The following is a 14,390-nucleotide window of genomic DNA, read 5'->3' on the forward strand; positions in this document are numbered from 1 at the left end:
TTTTCTCACTTCTCATCCTTTGAATTGGATCTCGGCTTAAATATTACCTTCTCAGTGACTCATTCTCACCACTGTTGCTTATTTCTTTCCCAGCATTTATTAAAAATTATAATAATTTAATTTTATTGTCTGTTGATTTGCCTTTTGTCTTCTCTTCTAGAATGCAAGATCCATGAGGACAGGAACCACATTTTGTTTCTTCTCCCTTATAGCTTTAGTGCCAAGTGTGGGTCTGGCACATCATAGGTGCTCAGTAAACACATGTGTGAATAAATGAATGAATAAAAGAAAATTCAGATTAATAATCTGAATAGTTTTGCAAAATACACTGCTAATCTGTAGTTAAACTCAACTAAGAGCATATCCTCTGCAAGTAAGACAAAGCTAGTATCAGGGTGAGGCCTACTCGATCCTATGGTGTTTTGTAATTCTACTTAAATTTAAAACTCAGGAAGACAGAATAAAATAACTACCTAAGACTTTTACAACAAATTTTTATATATTGTTTGATATATACTTAAGAGTATATGATATGTACTTCAGAGTATATGTAAATATGTGAAGCATACTAATAAAATATGTATTATACGCTGAGTGGCCAGATTATTATGACCGGCCAGATTATTATGACCACCCCATCAGTACTTCATTGACACTTCCAAAAATACTGAATATTGAAAACTTCCTAAGCAAATATTCTCAAGGTTTTATTATTATTATTATTTGCATAATTAATTCACTTCATTGAACTGATGAGGTGGTCATAATAATCTGGACGGTCATTAAATCTGGCCACTCAGTGTATATATCTTAAAATTGTATATTATTGAATCTTAATTTGCATTTCCCTGATGACTAATGAAGTTGAGCATTTTTCCCATCTTTTTATTGGTTATTTGTGTTTCTTTGTGAAATGCTTTTGTATTTCATTTGCTTATTTTTTCTTTGGTTGTCTTTTTCTGTATTGTAGGCTTGGAGTCTATGTATTCTGTATAAAAATCCATTGTTATAAGTGTTGCAAATATTTTCTCACATTTATGATTTTTTGAAATGATGCCTTTGGATGTGCAGAAGTCTTTAATTTTAACATTGTTTAATGCAATTTTTATAATTAGCACTTTAAAAGATCCCCTTCTGTCTGGAAATCATGACAGTATTCTATTAAAAGTTTTAAAGGTTTACTTTCATATTTAAGTCTTTACTTGATCTGAAATTGATTTTTATGTATGGTGGGAGATAGGAATCCAGTGTTTTTTCATGTGGCTAATCAGTTTTTCCAGTATCATCTATGTGCCCAAGAGTTACTTATATTTGCAGTACAAGAGTGGAGGACATAATCTCATACTAGTTCCTTTTTTGATCTTGTACTGTTTCTATTTTACAGGTTCTTTTTGTAATTTTGAGTAAACTTCCAGCAGGAGTATGAAAGATTATGATGAGCTTCTCAAATACTATGAAATATATGAAACTATTGGGACAGGTAATTGTTATTTTTTCTTGGGGAGAGATGATAGAGCAACTATTTGAGAGCCTAGTGTGTTTGGGCAGTCATGAGCTTTCTAGTCTAAATTACGTTGTTTTAAAATTCTTCAACCTACTTTAGTTAGAAAAAGTGGAGCAAAGGAGAGGAAAATAGTAGGAGAGGCCTTGTAAGTCATTTTATTTAGAATAAAAGTCATTTGGAGAGTGATCTGATCTTTGTTTCTAAGGGTCACCCTCTCTGCTTGGTTGTAAAGAGATTGGGTAGAAAAGGGCCAGGGCAGAAGCAGAGAGATGTTAGGAGGTTATTGCAGTAATTCAGTTGAGCAGTGCTAGAGATGATGGTGACTTCATCATCTGATAGTAGTGAATGAAGGTCGTGAAAGGGGTGGAATTCTGTATACAGACATACACATGTGTGTGTGTGTGTGTGTATTTTGATTTATTGAGGTATTACACAGTCAAAAATGCAAAGTGCACCAATCTTGATGGACTTTTACATACATATATATGCCTATGTTTCCTGATCAGATCAAGACATAGAGAGCATTTCCAGTCAGACCCTTTCTTTTAACCTCAAGGTAACTACCATTGATATAGTTTGAAGATATAGGCAATGGGATTTGTTGATGGGTTGGATATGGGGTAGGGGACAAAAGAGAAGGACTAAAGATGGCCCACCCTTTGGTTTTTGGCCCAAGCACCTGGGAAATGGAGTTGCTGTTTACTGAGATGGGGAAGGTCATGGAGGGACTATTAGAAGCTTCTTCTTAGAAATGTGAAGTTGTCACTTTCTTTTAGATACTTAAGTGTAGAAATTTTCCCACTTTTGATACAGTTTTAAAACATAATTGTTCATATTCCCAGTTTTAAAACTGAATGGAAGTTTCATATTACTTGACTTTTGTCTCAGCAACTTTACATTGTGTTCTAGCAATATTAATTATAAAGCAAATTTTATTGCAGTGTTAATTATAAAGCATATTTCTAAAGGATGAATTCTGTTTGTTCATTAAAAAATTAAAAATATACTATCATGGTAAAAAAAGATCTTCAGCTATTCATTGGATTGAGGAGAGGGTAAGGTCATGGCTAACACCTTGGAAGCAACAGGAAGAAAGAGCCATAAACTTATAGGAAAGTAGGGATTGATAGAGCCTTTTGAAAGCATATGGAACAGTGTTTGTGCCTGAGTCCTCAGTTTGCTCTGCTATTGATATTTGGGTTAGTCTTGCTTATCTCTTCATAATTTTCCTACACTTAGGTGGCTTTGCAAAGGTCAAACTTGCCTGCCATATCCTTACTGGAGAAATGGTAGCTATAAAAATCATGGATAAAAATGCACTGGGGGTAAGTTTAAAATTATTTTAAAAATATTTATACATCGGTTTTGTGAATTGAAACCCAAATTTGTTCTAATGTTCTAGAATAATATTATTAGAATAATATTTCTCTAGCATTGTAAATTGCCAGTTCTGTGTAACTAGCAGGTTTTAAAAAGCAATCTGAGGGAAAGGGTTACTTTGTCCTTAATTGTAATGCAAGGCAATGGCATATGTATGAAACCTGAAGGATCCATTTGTCTGCAGTTGTTTCATGGTCTTGAAGATGTTTCTTGGTATTCAAATACTCTAACTCAGTGTTACCTATTTTATGGTATAGGTAGGTCTTTCGTCCTAGAATTTTACCCAAAATGACCTTAGTAGTTCTCTAATGAAATCCTCCTTTTCTTGATCAGCCTTTTTTTCCAGGATTGAGATGCTCATTACCTCCTAATGCAGCTCATTCAATTTGTGATCTTGGTTATAATGTACATAAAGTTTTTTGTTTTTATACTGAGGGAAAATCTGTCTCTTTTGATGATCTTTATGGGTCTATTATACCCTATCCCAGTGATGGCAAACCTATGACACGCGTGTCAGAGGTGACACGCGAACTCATTTTTTTGGTTGATTTTTCTTTGTTAAATGGCATTTAAATATATAAAATAAATATCAAAAATATAAGTCTTGGTTTTACTATGGTTGCAAATATCAAAAAATTTCTATATGTGACACGGCACCAGAGTTAAGTTAGGGTTTTTCAAAATGCTGACACGCCGAGCTAAAAAGGTTCGCCATCACTGCCCTATCCAGTATTTGTACTCACCCTGAATGGTCTTTTTTTTCTAATTCAATGTATCATCCTTCATATGGTTTAGTTTCAACTGATAATTCAGGCTCTTCTTCAATATTTTTGTTTATTGAGCTCAATAATATATTCACTAAGCAAATAAAAGGCATTAAAAACATTTTTTATTGAGCCCTCATGAATGAAATCAGTGATTATAAATCTGATTAAATTAATTTCCTTAAGCAATGTAAACTTCAGTTGCAACTTTAGTATGACTTATTCACATGAACACTACAAATACTTAAATAGCAAACAAAATGTGTATTGTTATTACAAAGTGTATTACCAAACTGATACTCAAAATTTATTCTAAAGCATCAGTGTGATAACATTAATTCATTAATTTATTTTTTCTAATTTTGTTTTTATATTTTCTGTTGTTAATGCTTATTTTAATTACTTCCTAGCACTTTAATAATATTTTGATTACTTCCAGGGTTTTAGTTATCTGACTCCCACTCTCCCCAAAAGAGAAAAAAAAAAGATTATCATATTAAAATAGTCAAAGTTACAATTGATTCTTTGTCAAGACCTGACATCTGGTTGCATGGTTCTAGATAATTGGATCTTAAGCCACAGATCATTAGATTGAGTCCCTTTTTATAATAAAGTTTTACATGTTATTTCATGGATATCTATATTTTTGTCTTTAATATGGACTTTGAAATTCTTTCAGCTTGGCTTATCCTCCTTCCCAACCAGCTTTTTATTTTGAAACATTTCAAGCCCCTAGAAAAATTGGAAAACTGAGACAGTGAATATCTTCATACCTTTCACCTACATTCTTATGGAACATTACTAAGAATAAAAGTGGTAGCTCAGGCATGCACACTAAGTAGTTTCTGTCATTTTCTTTGTTTGGAATGCAAACCTTCTAAGGGAATTGAGATTTAAAAATTTTCAGGACTTTGGCTATCAATCCACATTAAGTTTGTCTTTCATAAAACCCTCAAGGCCTTTTGTATGCACATACAAATAAGTTTTGTTATATTTTTCTGTATTGTGGAACACTGTTTTGAGGCTGTTGATTGCTTTTGCTACTTAGTATTAATCTTTTTATATTGATTCTTGAAACACTTCCCAAATTGGTTTATTGCACATTAAATACAATATTTTGCCACAGAGTGATTTGCCCCGGGTCAAAACAGAGATTGATGCCTTGAAGAACCTGAGACATCAGCATATATGTCAACTCTACCATGTGTTGGAGACAACCAACAAAATATTCATGGTTCTTGAGGTTTGTAGTACATTACAGAGACCTAACTGTGTTTGTTCACTGTTTTAATCTGTTTGAGCTGCTATAACAAGTATCACAGACTGGGAAGCTTATGAACAACAGACATTTATTTCTCACCATCTGGCGGCTAGGAATTCCAAGATCAAGGCACCAGTATGGTTGGGTGAAGGCTCTCTTCCAGGTTCTGAGCGGGCACCTTCTCACTATGTCCTTACATGGTAGAAGGGCCAAGGGATCTCCCTGGAGCCTCTTTTTTTTTTTTTTTTTTAATTGAATTTATTGGAGTGACACAGGTTAATAAAATCATATAGGTTTCAGGTGTACAGTTCTATAATACATCATTTGTATTTTGCATTGTGTGTTCACCACCCCAAGTCAAGTCTCCTTCCATCACTGTTTATTCCTCCTTTACCCTCTCTGATCTCCCGGCCGCCCGCCCCCCCCCCCCCCCCCCCACTCTAGAGCCTCTTCTAAGAGCACTGATTTCATTCATAAGGGCTTCACCCTAATGTGCTAATCACTTCCCAAAGGCCACCTCCTAATACATCTTTGTGGGTTTAGGATTTCAACATATGAATATTTGGTGGGAACAAACATTCATACCATTTCCATTCACTTTATCAATTGTTAAAAGTACGTTTCACCTGAAATATTAGAATAAATGTTAAGGCTTTACCTGTTTGAGTTCTGTCTATAACAATTTAGATCAAATAGACATCTATTATAAATTGGAGATTCATTGTAAATGTACCCTTTCTAATACACTCCTAATGGGGAGGTGCGGTTTAATAGACAGAACATGTTAGAATTTGTCCCTAGGCAGTGGTCGGCAAACTCATTAGTCAATAGAGCCAAATATCATCAGTACATCGATTGAAATTTCTTTTGAAAGCTAAATTTTTTAAACTTAAACTATATAGGTAGGTACATTTTTATTAACTTAATTAGGATACTCCTAAGGCTTAGGAAGAGCCACACTCAAGAGGCCAAAGAGCCGCATGTGGCTCGTGAGCCGCAGTTTGCCGACCACTGCCCTAGGGGGAAGGATTCACTTTAGTTTATATGATGTGTATGGTAACAAATTACCACCAACTTGGTGGTTTAAAACAACAGAAATTTATTGTCTCACAGTTCTGGAGGCTAGAAATCTGAAATCAAAGTGTGGGCAAGGTTCATTCTGGAGAATCTGTTCTTTGCCTCTTTCCTAATTTCTCATGGTTGCTGGTAATCCTGGGCATTCCTTGGCTTACAGATGCATCACTCCATTCTCTGCCTCTGTCTTCAAATGGTCCACCCTAATCCAATATGATGTTATTTGATTTGATCAGATCTACAAAGAACTTATTTACAAATAAGGTCACGTTTACTGGTACCGGGTGTTAGGACTTCCAACTTATCTTTTTTGGAGAACTCAATTCAACCCACAAGCCTTCAGCATATGTATTATGCAAACCAAACTCGTTTAAGTTTTCCCCTGCCCTTTATGGCTTGAAGCTTACTTAAAGCCTTTAGAACTTGCATCATTCATCTCTCTTTTTTTTTTTTTTAATATATTTTATTGATTTTTTACAGAGAGGAAGGGAGAGAGACAGAGAGCCAGAAACATCGATGAGAGAGAAACATCGATCAGCCGCCCCCTGCACATCCCCCACTGGGGATATGCCCGCAACCCAGGCACACGCCCCTGACCGGAATCGAACCCGGGACCTCCCAGTCCGCAGGCCAACGCTCCATCCACTGAGCCAAACCGGTTTCGGCCATCATTCATCTCTTGTTTCATTTTCCTTAGTCTCAGCCAAATAATTTGTAACTGCACATCATTTTCACAGATTAGCTCTGTTTTAAAAGCACATTTTAAAATTCATAATGCTGAAAGTTTTGGACCTAGAACCATTTTCTTTTTATTACACCGTAGATCCACCCACATGGTCAATAGTGGTGATTTTAAAGTCTTTTTAAAATGCTGATTTCCTTGTCCAAATTAAATACTTAAACACACACACACACACACATACACAAAACCACCACTAACAAAAAACCCTTCCATGAACCTAGGGCAAAATTGAAAAGGTATAAGAGAGTATATATTAAAAAGTAAAATTCTCTCTCTTCTGTATCCCTGTCATCCAGTTTCTTTCCCCCTGAGTAAATAACTTATGTTTCTTGTATTTCCTATAGATTTTCCATGTACTTACAAATGCCTATTTATATTTTATACATATGTATGTGTGTATAGCTTATTGGTTTCTGCCACACAAATGGTCACATATTATTCTGTACCTTGTATTTTTCTCCTTAACATTTTAGCTTGGAAACTGTCTATGTGCATTTATAGAGATTTTTGATGTTTTTGTTTTGCTTTACTTCGTATTTCTTTATCTGAAAATGTAAAGTAGGCTTTTTAATGTAAATCTTATTGGATAGCAGTGAAAAAGATTGATTATTGTGGTATAATTTATATATGATAAAATGCACATGTTAGGTATACAGTTTGAAAAAGGTACACACCCATGTACTTCCTACCCCAGTCAAGGTATAAAGCATTTTCATCACATAGGAAAAGTTTGATGTTAATCCCTGTAACCTCATCCACCCACTGCTCTTCTCAACGACCACTGATTTGATTTCTGTCACCACATATTAGTTTTATCTATTCTAGAACTTTATACAAAGAGCATCATATGGACTGTACTCTTGTGTTTAGCTTCTTTTGTTCAGCAGAATGCTTTTTGCAAGTCACAATATCAATATATACTCTTGTACCTTGCTTTTTCACTTAATAGGGGAGATTGTTTCATTTCAGTTCATGAAGAGCTTTTTTTTAAATTATGTTTTTGAGAGAGGAAGGGAGAGGGAGAGAGAAAGAAACATCAATGAGAGAATATCCATTGCTGCCTCCTGCACGCCCCCTACTGAGTATTGAGCCCACAACTGAACCCATAACCTGGGCATATGCCCTGATTGGGACTCGAACCAGCAACCTGTTGTTGTATGGGACAACTAACTGAGCTACACTCTCCAGGGCAAGACTTCTTTTTTATGGCTGCATAGAATTCCATTTTATACCTGTGCCATAATTTACATAGTGTGAACATATTTGAATTGTTGCCAGCCTTTTGTTGTTACAAACAGTGCTACTGTAGTGAATGATCTTGAACATGTGTTGTTTTTGTTGTGAGAGTATATCTGTAGGAACAATTTCTAAACATGGAACTATGAGGTCAGAGGCTATATACTATGATAGTATAATTTTAATTGCTAATATAAAATGAAGCCTCAAATGGAAATCCCAGTTTGCAGAAACATGGAGCTGCTCTGGAGAAGAAGGGATGGAAAGCCTAAAGCTTTGTGCTCTGGTGTCCATTCTCCACAACCTCTAAAGAGCCTCTGTAGAGCTGGGTTCCACGTACAGACTTAAAATCACCTGTCTTCGAGATGGAGAAGCAGTAATTGCTGCTGGGTTTTTTGGTTTCAGATAACTACACTAAATGTACGTGCCTTAAGATGAGAAGGGGTTTTAGTACTTTGCCATAAAAATATAAAACCCCGAATGAACTTAAAAATTAATGGTAGTTGGTTCTACTTCTACTTACTGGTAATAAAAGCTTGAGATCAAGAGCTATTGTTCTTTTCTGGAATAATTGTTGATTTGTTTGATCCTGAGAGTGTATTTTTTAATATGCCTCACTCAGTTCCCTTGCCTATTAGTTTAATTACTATCTCTAAGTGAAGTATGTTTTTAAAAAGATTTTTTAAAATTGATTTCAGAGAGGAAGGGAGAAGGAGAGAGATAGAAACATCAATGATGAGAGGGAATCATTGATTGGCTGCCTCCTGCACGCCCCCTACTGGGGTTCGAGCTGCAACCCAGGCATGGTCCCTTGACCGGAATTGAACCCGGGACCCTTCAGCCCACAGGCCACCGCTCTATCCACTGAGCCAAACCAGTTAGGGCTGAAGTATGTTTTTTATTTTCAATTCCTCGGACGCGAGTTTTGTAAGTGGTAACGATATCTGTGTGATTCTGTTGCTGTTAAGTATTGCCCTGGGGGAGAGCTGTTCGACTACATAATCTCCCAGGATCGCCTGTCGGAGGAGGAGACCCGTGTTGTCTTCCGTCAGATCGTTTCTGCAGTTGCTTACATGCACAGCCAAGGCTATGCTCACAGGGACCTCAAACCGGTAAGTGACTGTCACAGTGAGATGTCACCTGAGAGTTCAGCATTATTTACTTGTTGTGACTAGGTTCTTCCTGTTTAGAATCTATCTTTGCTCCCCCCATCCCCCGCTATAATATATCACTCCCTCCCTCCTTTTGACTTCTGGTAGGGTTTTTTCAATGGACTTATTATTGACATTCTGTTTATCTGCCAGTTGGGTGTGACATTATAAATGTCTTTGTAGTCAGCCATGGAATATAAACTTCAGAATTTTATCTCTAGGAAAAAAGAGTTTTAAGTACTTTCTTTGAGTATATTGTCATTTAATATTTTCCATCCAGTTCTCTTCCTAACCCCATCTTCCTTTAATTTTCATTCCATTATGCCTCAGACAGGAACAGTTCAGTGTATGGGCAGACTACTTTTCAAGGACAGAATAAAAATGTGAATACTCTTAAGACTGCAGGCTCTGACTAATGTGAATGGTGGTGAACATGGATATTAATGTTGCTTGGTACTAGGGTCAGGGACCTAGAAACGGCCCAACAAAATATGGCAGTGTTACTATCCTTTTCCTGTTGTTTATACTCAACCCTAAGATTGGAGCTCACTCTTTTGTTTAAATTTGCCTTTAGCATACATTGTTTGCTTGTAGTTGAACCTCAGAGCACTAAGGAGAAAATGGTTTATGCTAATGTGTCTTGAGGGGAAGTGGGATATAGTTATCAACATTCTCCTCTCTCCCTTTCTATACTTCTTGTCATTTCATTCTTTTTAAAAATGATTTTCACTCTATTATACCCAGGTTTTTAAATATAAAAACCTTAAATTGTTTTTAGAAATGGCTAGAGGTGGGATGTGTTATAAGGAAGTCATTATAGTTATGAAAAGATCTTTGTTTTTCCAGGAAAATTTGTTGTTTGATGAATATCATAAAATAAAGCTGATTGACTTTGGTCTCTGTGCGAAACCCAAGGTAAGTGCAGAAATAAAAATTCACCTATTTTTTTTTTGTAAATGCACACTAAGGTGTGTTATCTTGCACTGACTTCCACTAAGTATTTATTGAGCCTGGTTGCATCCATTGAGAAGGATGTTAAATTTCATCCCTTTATGAGTTCTCTAAATGGCTCTGACATATAACCAAGATAGAGAACCACCAGGTCCAGGGTTGGTCATGCTAAAGACCCCATGGGTATGCTGAGAGAATTTGCAGTGTTATGAGGCCATCACAGCATGAATGCTGAATTGATCATGTGTTTGCAGTTTGAGTATGTTGCCACTAGATGATGCCTTTGTTTACAGGAATTTGGGGAATTTATTGCAAATCTATTCTTTGTTATCCAAAATGGTTATATAACTAACAGTTAGTTACATTTTGAGAGATGGTCCCCTTTCCTTATAAAAGAAGGAAAAAGTCCATATGGGCTTTTAAATTTATACTGTTATGTGTTTTCTTAATTTGCACTCCACAATTGAGACTGGCATTTTCTAGCGTGCCTTCTCTCTGAGGTGACTTTGAACTTTCCACTTCTGCTGTCTGCAGCAGAGCTCCTGTGTGGCTGCCTGTTGGAGGCTGCCTCCTGAGTTCTCTAATGATGGCTCTCACAGTCTCTGCAGTGAGCTGTCTGCACTCATTAAGAATGCTGGAATTGCAGACCTATCTGAGCCCTTTGTAGCCCACGGTTATTTCCTGCCCCAATCAGAATTAGCTCGGTGCACAGGGAATCAGATTTTGCCCCTCCGGCTGAATGTCTGATTCTTTCTGATTTTTCTCTCCTTCCCTCGGTACTTCAGAAATTTGTCAGTGGAGCCTTGTGTCTTGACACCAGATGATAGAAGGCTTTTTTTTGATTGACAGGTATATAAAGATAAAACATACTTTGAGCAGATAAACTGGTTTAAGCCATGTTCTCCACAGGAGGCAGTGGAGAATGTTTGTGACAGACTCCATTAGCCTTTGCTTGTGGCTGCCACAGATTTGACACACAGACACCATCTGAAAAAGCAGTGGTGGGCAGAGAAAGGATTGTCTCAGCTTTCTGCTGAAGAGCTCATTTCTGGGCATGTTGTTACAGTTGTGAATGCAGCCTCACAATTTCACAAATCCTTTGCCAGTTGTAGAACTGTATGGCAAGTGTGGGGCAGTAGTGTCATTTTCACTGTGCCTTGATATTTCTGTGGGAGAGCGGAGGAGGCTGAGCAGATTCCTCATTTCCTGGATCTGGAAGCTCAGGTCGTGATTGGTGTTACAACTGAGACTAGAAACCAGACGCCCAAAGCAATGTTCTGTGTAACATATTGCTCTCTTCCCTCTAAGGAAAAAGAAAGCTCTTCTGTATTTACAGGAAAGGTTTGATATTGGAGATAGCATCCAGTAAAGAAATAATCTTTTTTCCTTGAGTACTTAGGGGTGGGAAGACATGGATGCTTGGAAGTATGCTAAGCTGATTATTATGCAAATGGATGTCTAGGGAAGTATGAACTGACTTGGCTGCACTCAGGGGAAAAGGATTTTGTTCGTGCCAGGCTGTGATGGTATTGGAAATCCAGAGAAGGTGAAACCACACATGCATGCATATAGGCAGAGAATATTGGGTTGGCCCCAGAAGTTTTTTATTATTTGGGGTAATTCTTCATCTAGCTTCTCTTTGCTTGTGCTGAAAGAATGATTATCAAGGTTTTAATTCTCTGGAGAGCTATAATTAATAAGTGTTTCATTTTTATCTTATCGGCAGGGTAACAAGGACTACCATCTACAGACATGCTGTGGGAGTCTTGCTTATGCAGCACCCGAATTAATACAAGGCAGATCGTATTTGGGATCAGAGGTAATTATTCATTGGTTAATTCAATATACACTTTTGGTGACCTATAGTGAGTCAGGCACTGTACATTGGGGATATAGTGATGAGGTAATCCTTGTGTTCAGAGAATGAGTATATAAAGTAATAAATAAAATGAACAAGTTGCAATAAATATAATACATAGTACACTTACAAAGCAAGGAGCTACGGTGTTTCTGAACTCCTTCTTGTGGTTGCTTTTGTGTTAAACAGCTCCATAGTTCCGACTGGTTAGTCCAGCCAGGTAGAGAGCACAAGGCCAGGGTGCAGGGTCAGTTTTCAGAGATGCTGGTTAGCACAGAGAAATCTATACTTTGTCCATAGCTAACTATTCAAGGCCAGCAATGTCGGAGGCCCAGCTCAGAAAGCCTGGTCATTCCCTGCTTTACCACTAGCTGCCTCAAGCTAGTTAGCCCCTTCCATTCTCTGGAATACTAACTTTGCTGATATTAATATTGTAAGAAATGTTTAGTCATCAAAAACTCAGGAAATGCTTGCTGGGATAAACAGTTTTCTTTAGTTCAGGACATCTACAAATCTGTATATGTTCTTGTACGGTCCGATCCTTTGGGAGGGGGCAATCACAGATAGCAGCTAGTTTCAATTTTACTTGCCTACAGAATCCACTTTTTATGTGGAGTACCTTTTGGAGCTAGTGTTAAAACTTTGAAATATGCCAGTTTACTTTATTTGTAACGCTAAGATGGGAGCTTGTTTTTGGTGACTTTTTATTTGGATATAATCTCAAACTTAAAGAATAGTTGCAAGTATGGAATGAGAAACTTCTGTATATATTTGGTCAAATTTACAGTTATTTATATCTTTTCCTATTTGCCTTATCATCTATCTTTCTCTTCATATATATATATACACACACACACACACACACACACACACACACACTGTTTTTTGAACCAATTGAGAGTGAGTTGGACATACCCCTTTATCATTAAATGCTATATATATGTTTTCTAAAAGCAAGGGTCTTCTCTTTTTATAACTGTACTTTAGTTGTCAAAATCAGGAGATTTAACATTGATACAGTTTATTTAGTTCACAATTCATATTCAAATGGTGTCAATTGCACCAATAATATCCTTTATAGCTATATTTTCCCTTCAGTCCAGGATTCAGTTCAGACTCATGTATTGCATTTATTTTTTTATTTTTAAATGTTTTTTTAAAAAATTGATTTCAGAGAGAGGAAGAGAGGGATAGAAACATCAATGATGAGAGAGAATCATTGATCAGCTGCCTTCTGCACACCCCACACTGGGGATCGAATCTGCAACCCAGGCATATGCTTCTACCGGGAATCAAACTGTGACATCCTGGTTCATAGGTTGATGCTCAACCACTGAGCAACACCAGCCGGGCCCATGCATTGTATTTAATTGTCTTGTTTCTTTGGTCTTCTTTAAACTGGAAGAGTTCCTTAGACTCTCTTTATCTTCCGTGATCTGGACATTTTTGAGGAAGTCAGTTATTTCGTAGACTATTCCTCAGTTTGAATTTATCTGATGCTTCCTTATGATTAATTCAGGTTAAGCATTTTTGGCAGAAATACCACAGAAGTGTTATCACCTTCTCAGAGCATTGTAGGAAAGGGAAAAAACTTTTACTGAGCATGTATCATAATTCTGGAATCATGCTAGATCTTCTCCCCCCAATTGTGGTAAAAAATACACATAACATAAAATCTTAACCATTTTTTTTATTAATCTTTATATTAATCTTGACATTCTTATAGATGTCCCTCTTTTTTCCCCCCATAGCTCCCCTCCACCTGGTTCCCACCCCACCCCAGGCCCCTGCCACCCTATTGTCTGTGTCCATAGGTAATACATACATGCATATAAGATCTTTGTCTAACCTCTTCCTGCACCCCCCCATCCCCTTCCTTCTGAGAACCATCAGTCTGTTCCATTTCCATGCCCCTTACATTCACCAGTTTATTCTGTTCATCAGATTTTTTATTCATTTGATTTTTAGATTCACTTGTTGATAGATATGTATTTGTTGTCACTTTTTTGTTCATATTTTTTATCTTTATCTTTTTCTTCTTCTTCCTCTTCTTAAAGAATACCCTTCAGCATTTCATATAATATTAGTTTGGTGATGAACTCCTTTAGCTTTTTCTTGTCTGTGAAGCTCTTTATCTGACCTTCAATTCTAAATGATAGCTTTGCTGGATAAAGTAATCTTGGTTGTAAATTCTTGCTATTCATTATTTTGAATATTTCTTGCCACTCCCTTCTAGCCTGCATAGTTTCTGTTGAGAAATCAGCTGACAGTTGTAAGGGCACTTCCTTGTAGGTAACTAACTGTTTTTCTCTTGCTGCTTTTAAGATTCTCTCTTTGTCTTTTGCCCTTGGCATTTTAATTATGATGTGTCTTGGTGTGGTCCTCTTTGGATTCCTCTTGTTTGGGGTTCTGTGTGCTTCCTGGACTTGGTAAGTCTATTTCTTTCACCAGGTAGGGGAAGTTTTCTGT

At 36.8% G+C, this 14,390-nt stretch overlaps 1 protein-coding gene across 1 annotated transcript in view; it reads left to right on the forward strand.

Moving 5' to 3' along the window:
* Positions 1-1,422: 1,422 nt before the first annotated feature.
* The window catches only part of MELK (maternal embryonic leucine zipper kinase), a gene marked incomplete at its 5' end in the record, with an annotated part of 54,327 nt that continues 41,359 nt past the window's right edge, over positions 1,423-14,390 (forward strand). The window contains 6 exons of the mRNA XM_081102841.1: positions 1,423-1,480; positions 2,744-2,829; positions 4,775-4,891; positions 8,930-9,073; positions 9,959-10,027; positions 11,790-11,882. Of these exons, the coding sequence (XP_080958967.1) occupies positions 1,423-1,480; positions 2,744-2,829; positions 4,775-4,891; positions 8,930-9,073; positions 9,959-10,027; positions 11,790-11,882 (567 nt within the window). The remainder of the gene's footprint in view (positions 1,481-2,743; positions 2,830-4,774; positions 4,892-8,929; positions 9,074-9,958; positions 10,028-11,789; positions 11,883-14,390) is intronic.

This window comes from Myotis nattereri (assembly GCF_964212035.1).
Source record: "Myotis nattereri genome assembly, chromosome: 12".
In the NCBI taxonomy this organism is placed as follows: Eukaryota; Metazoa; Chordata; class Mammalia; order Chiroptera; family Vespertilionidae; genus Myotis; species Myotis nattereri.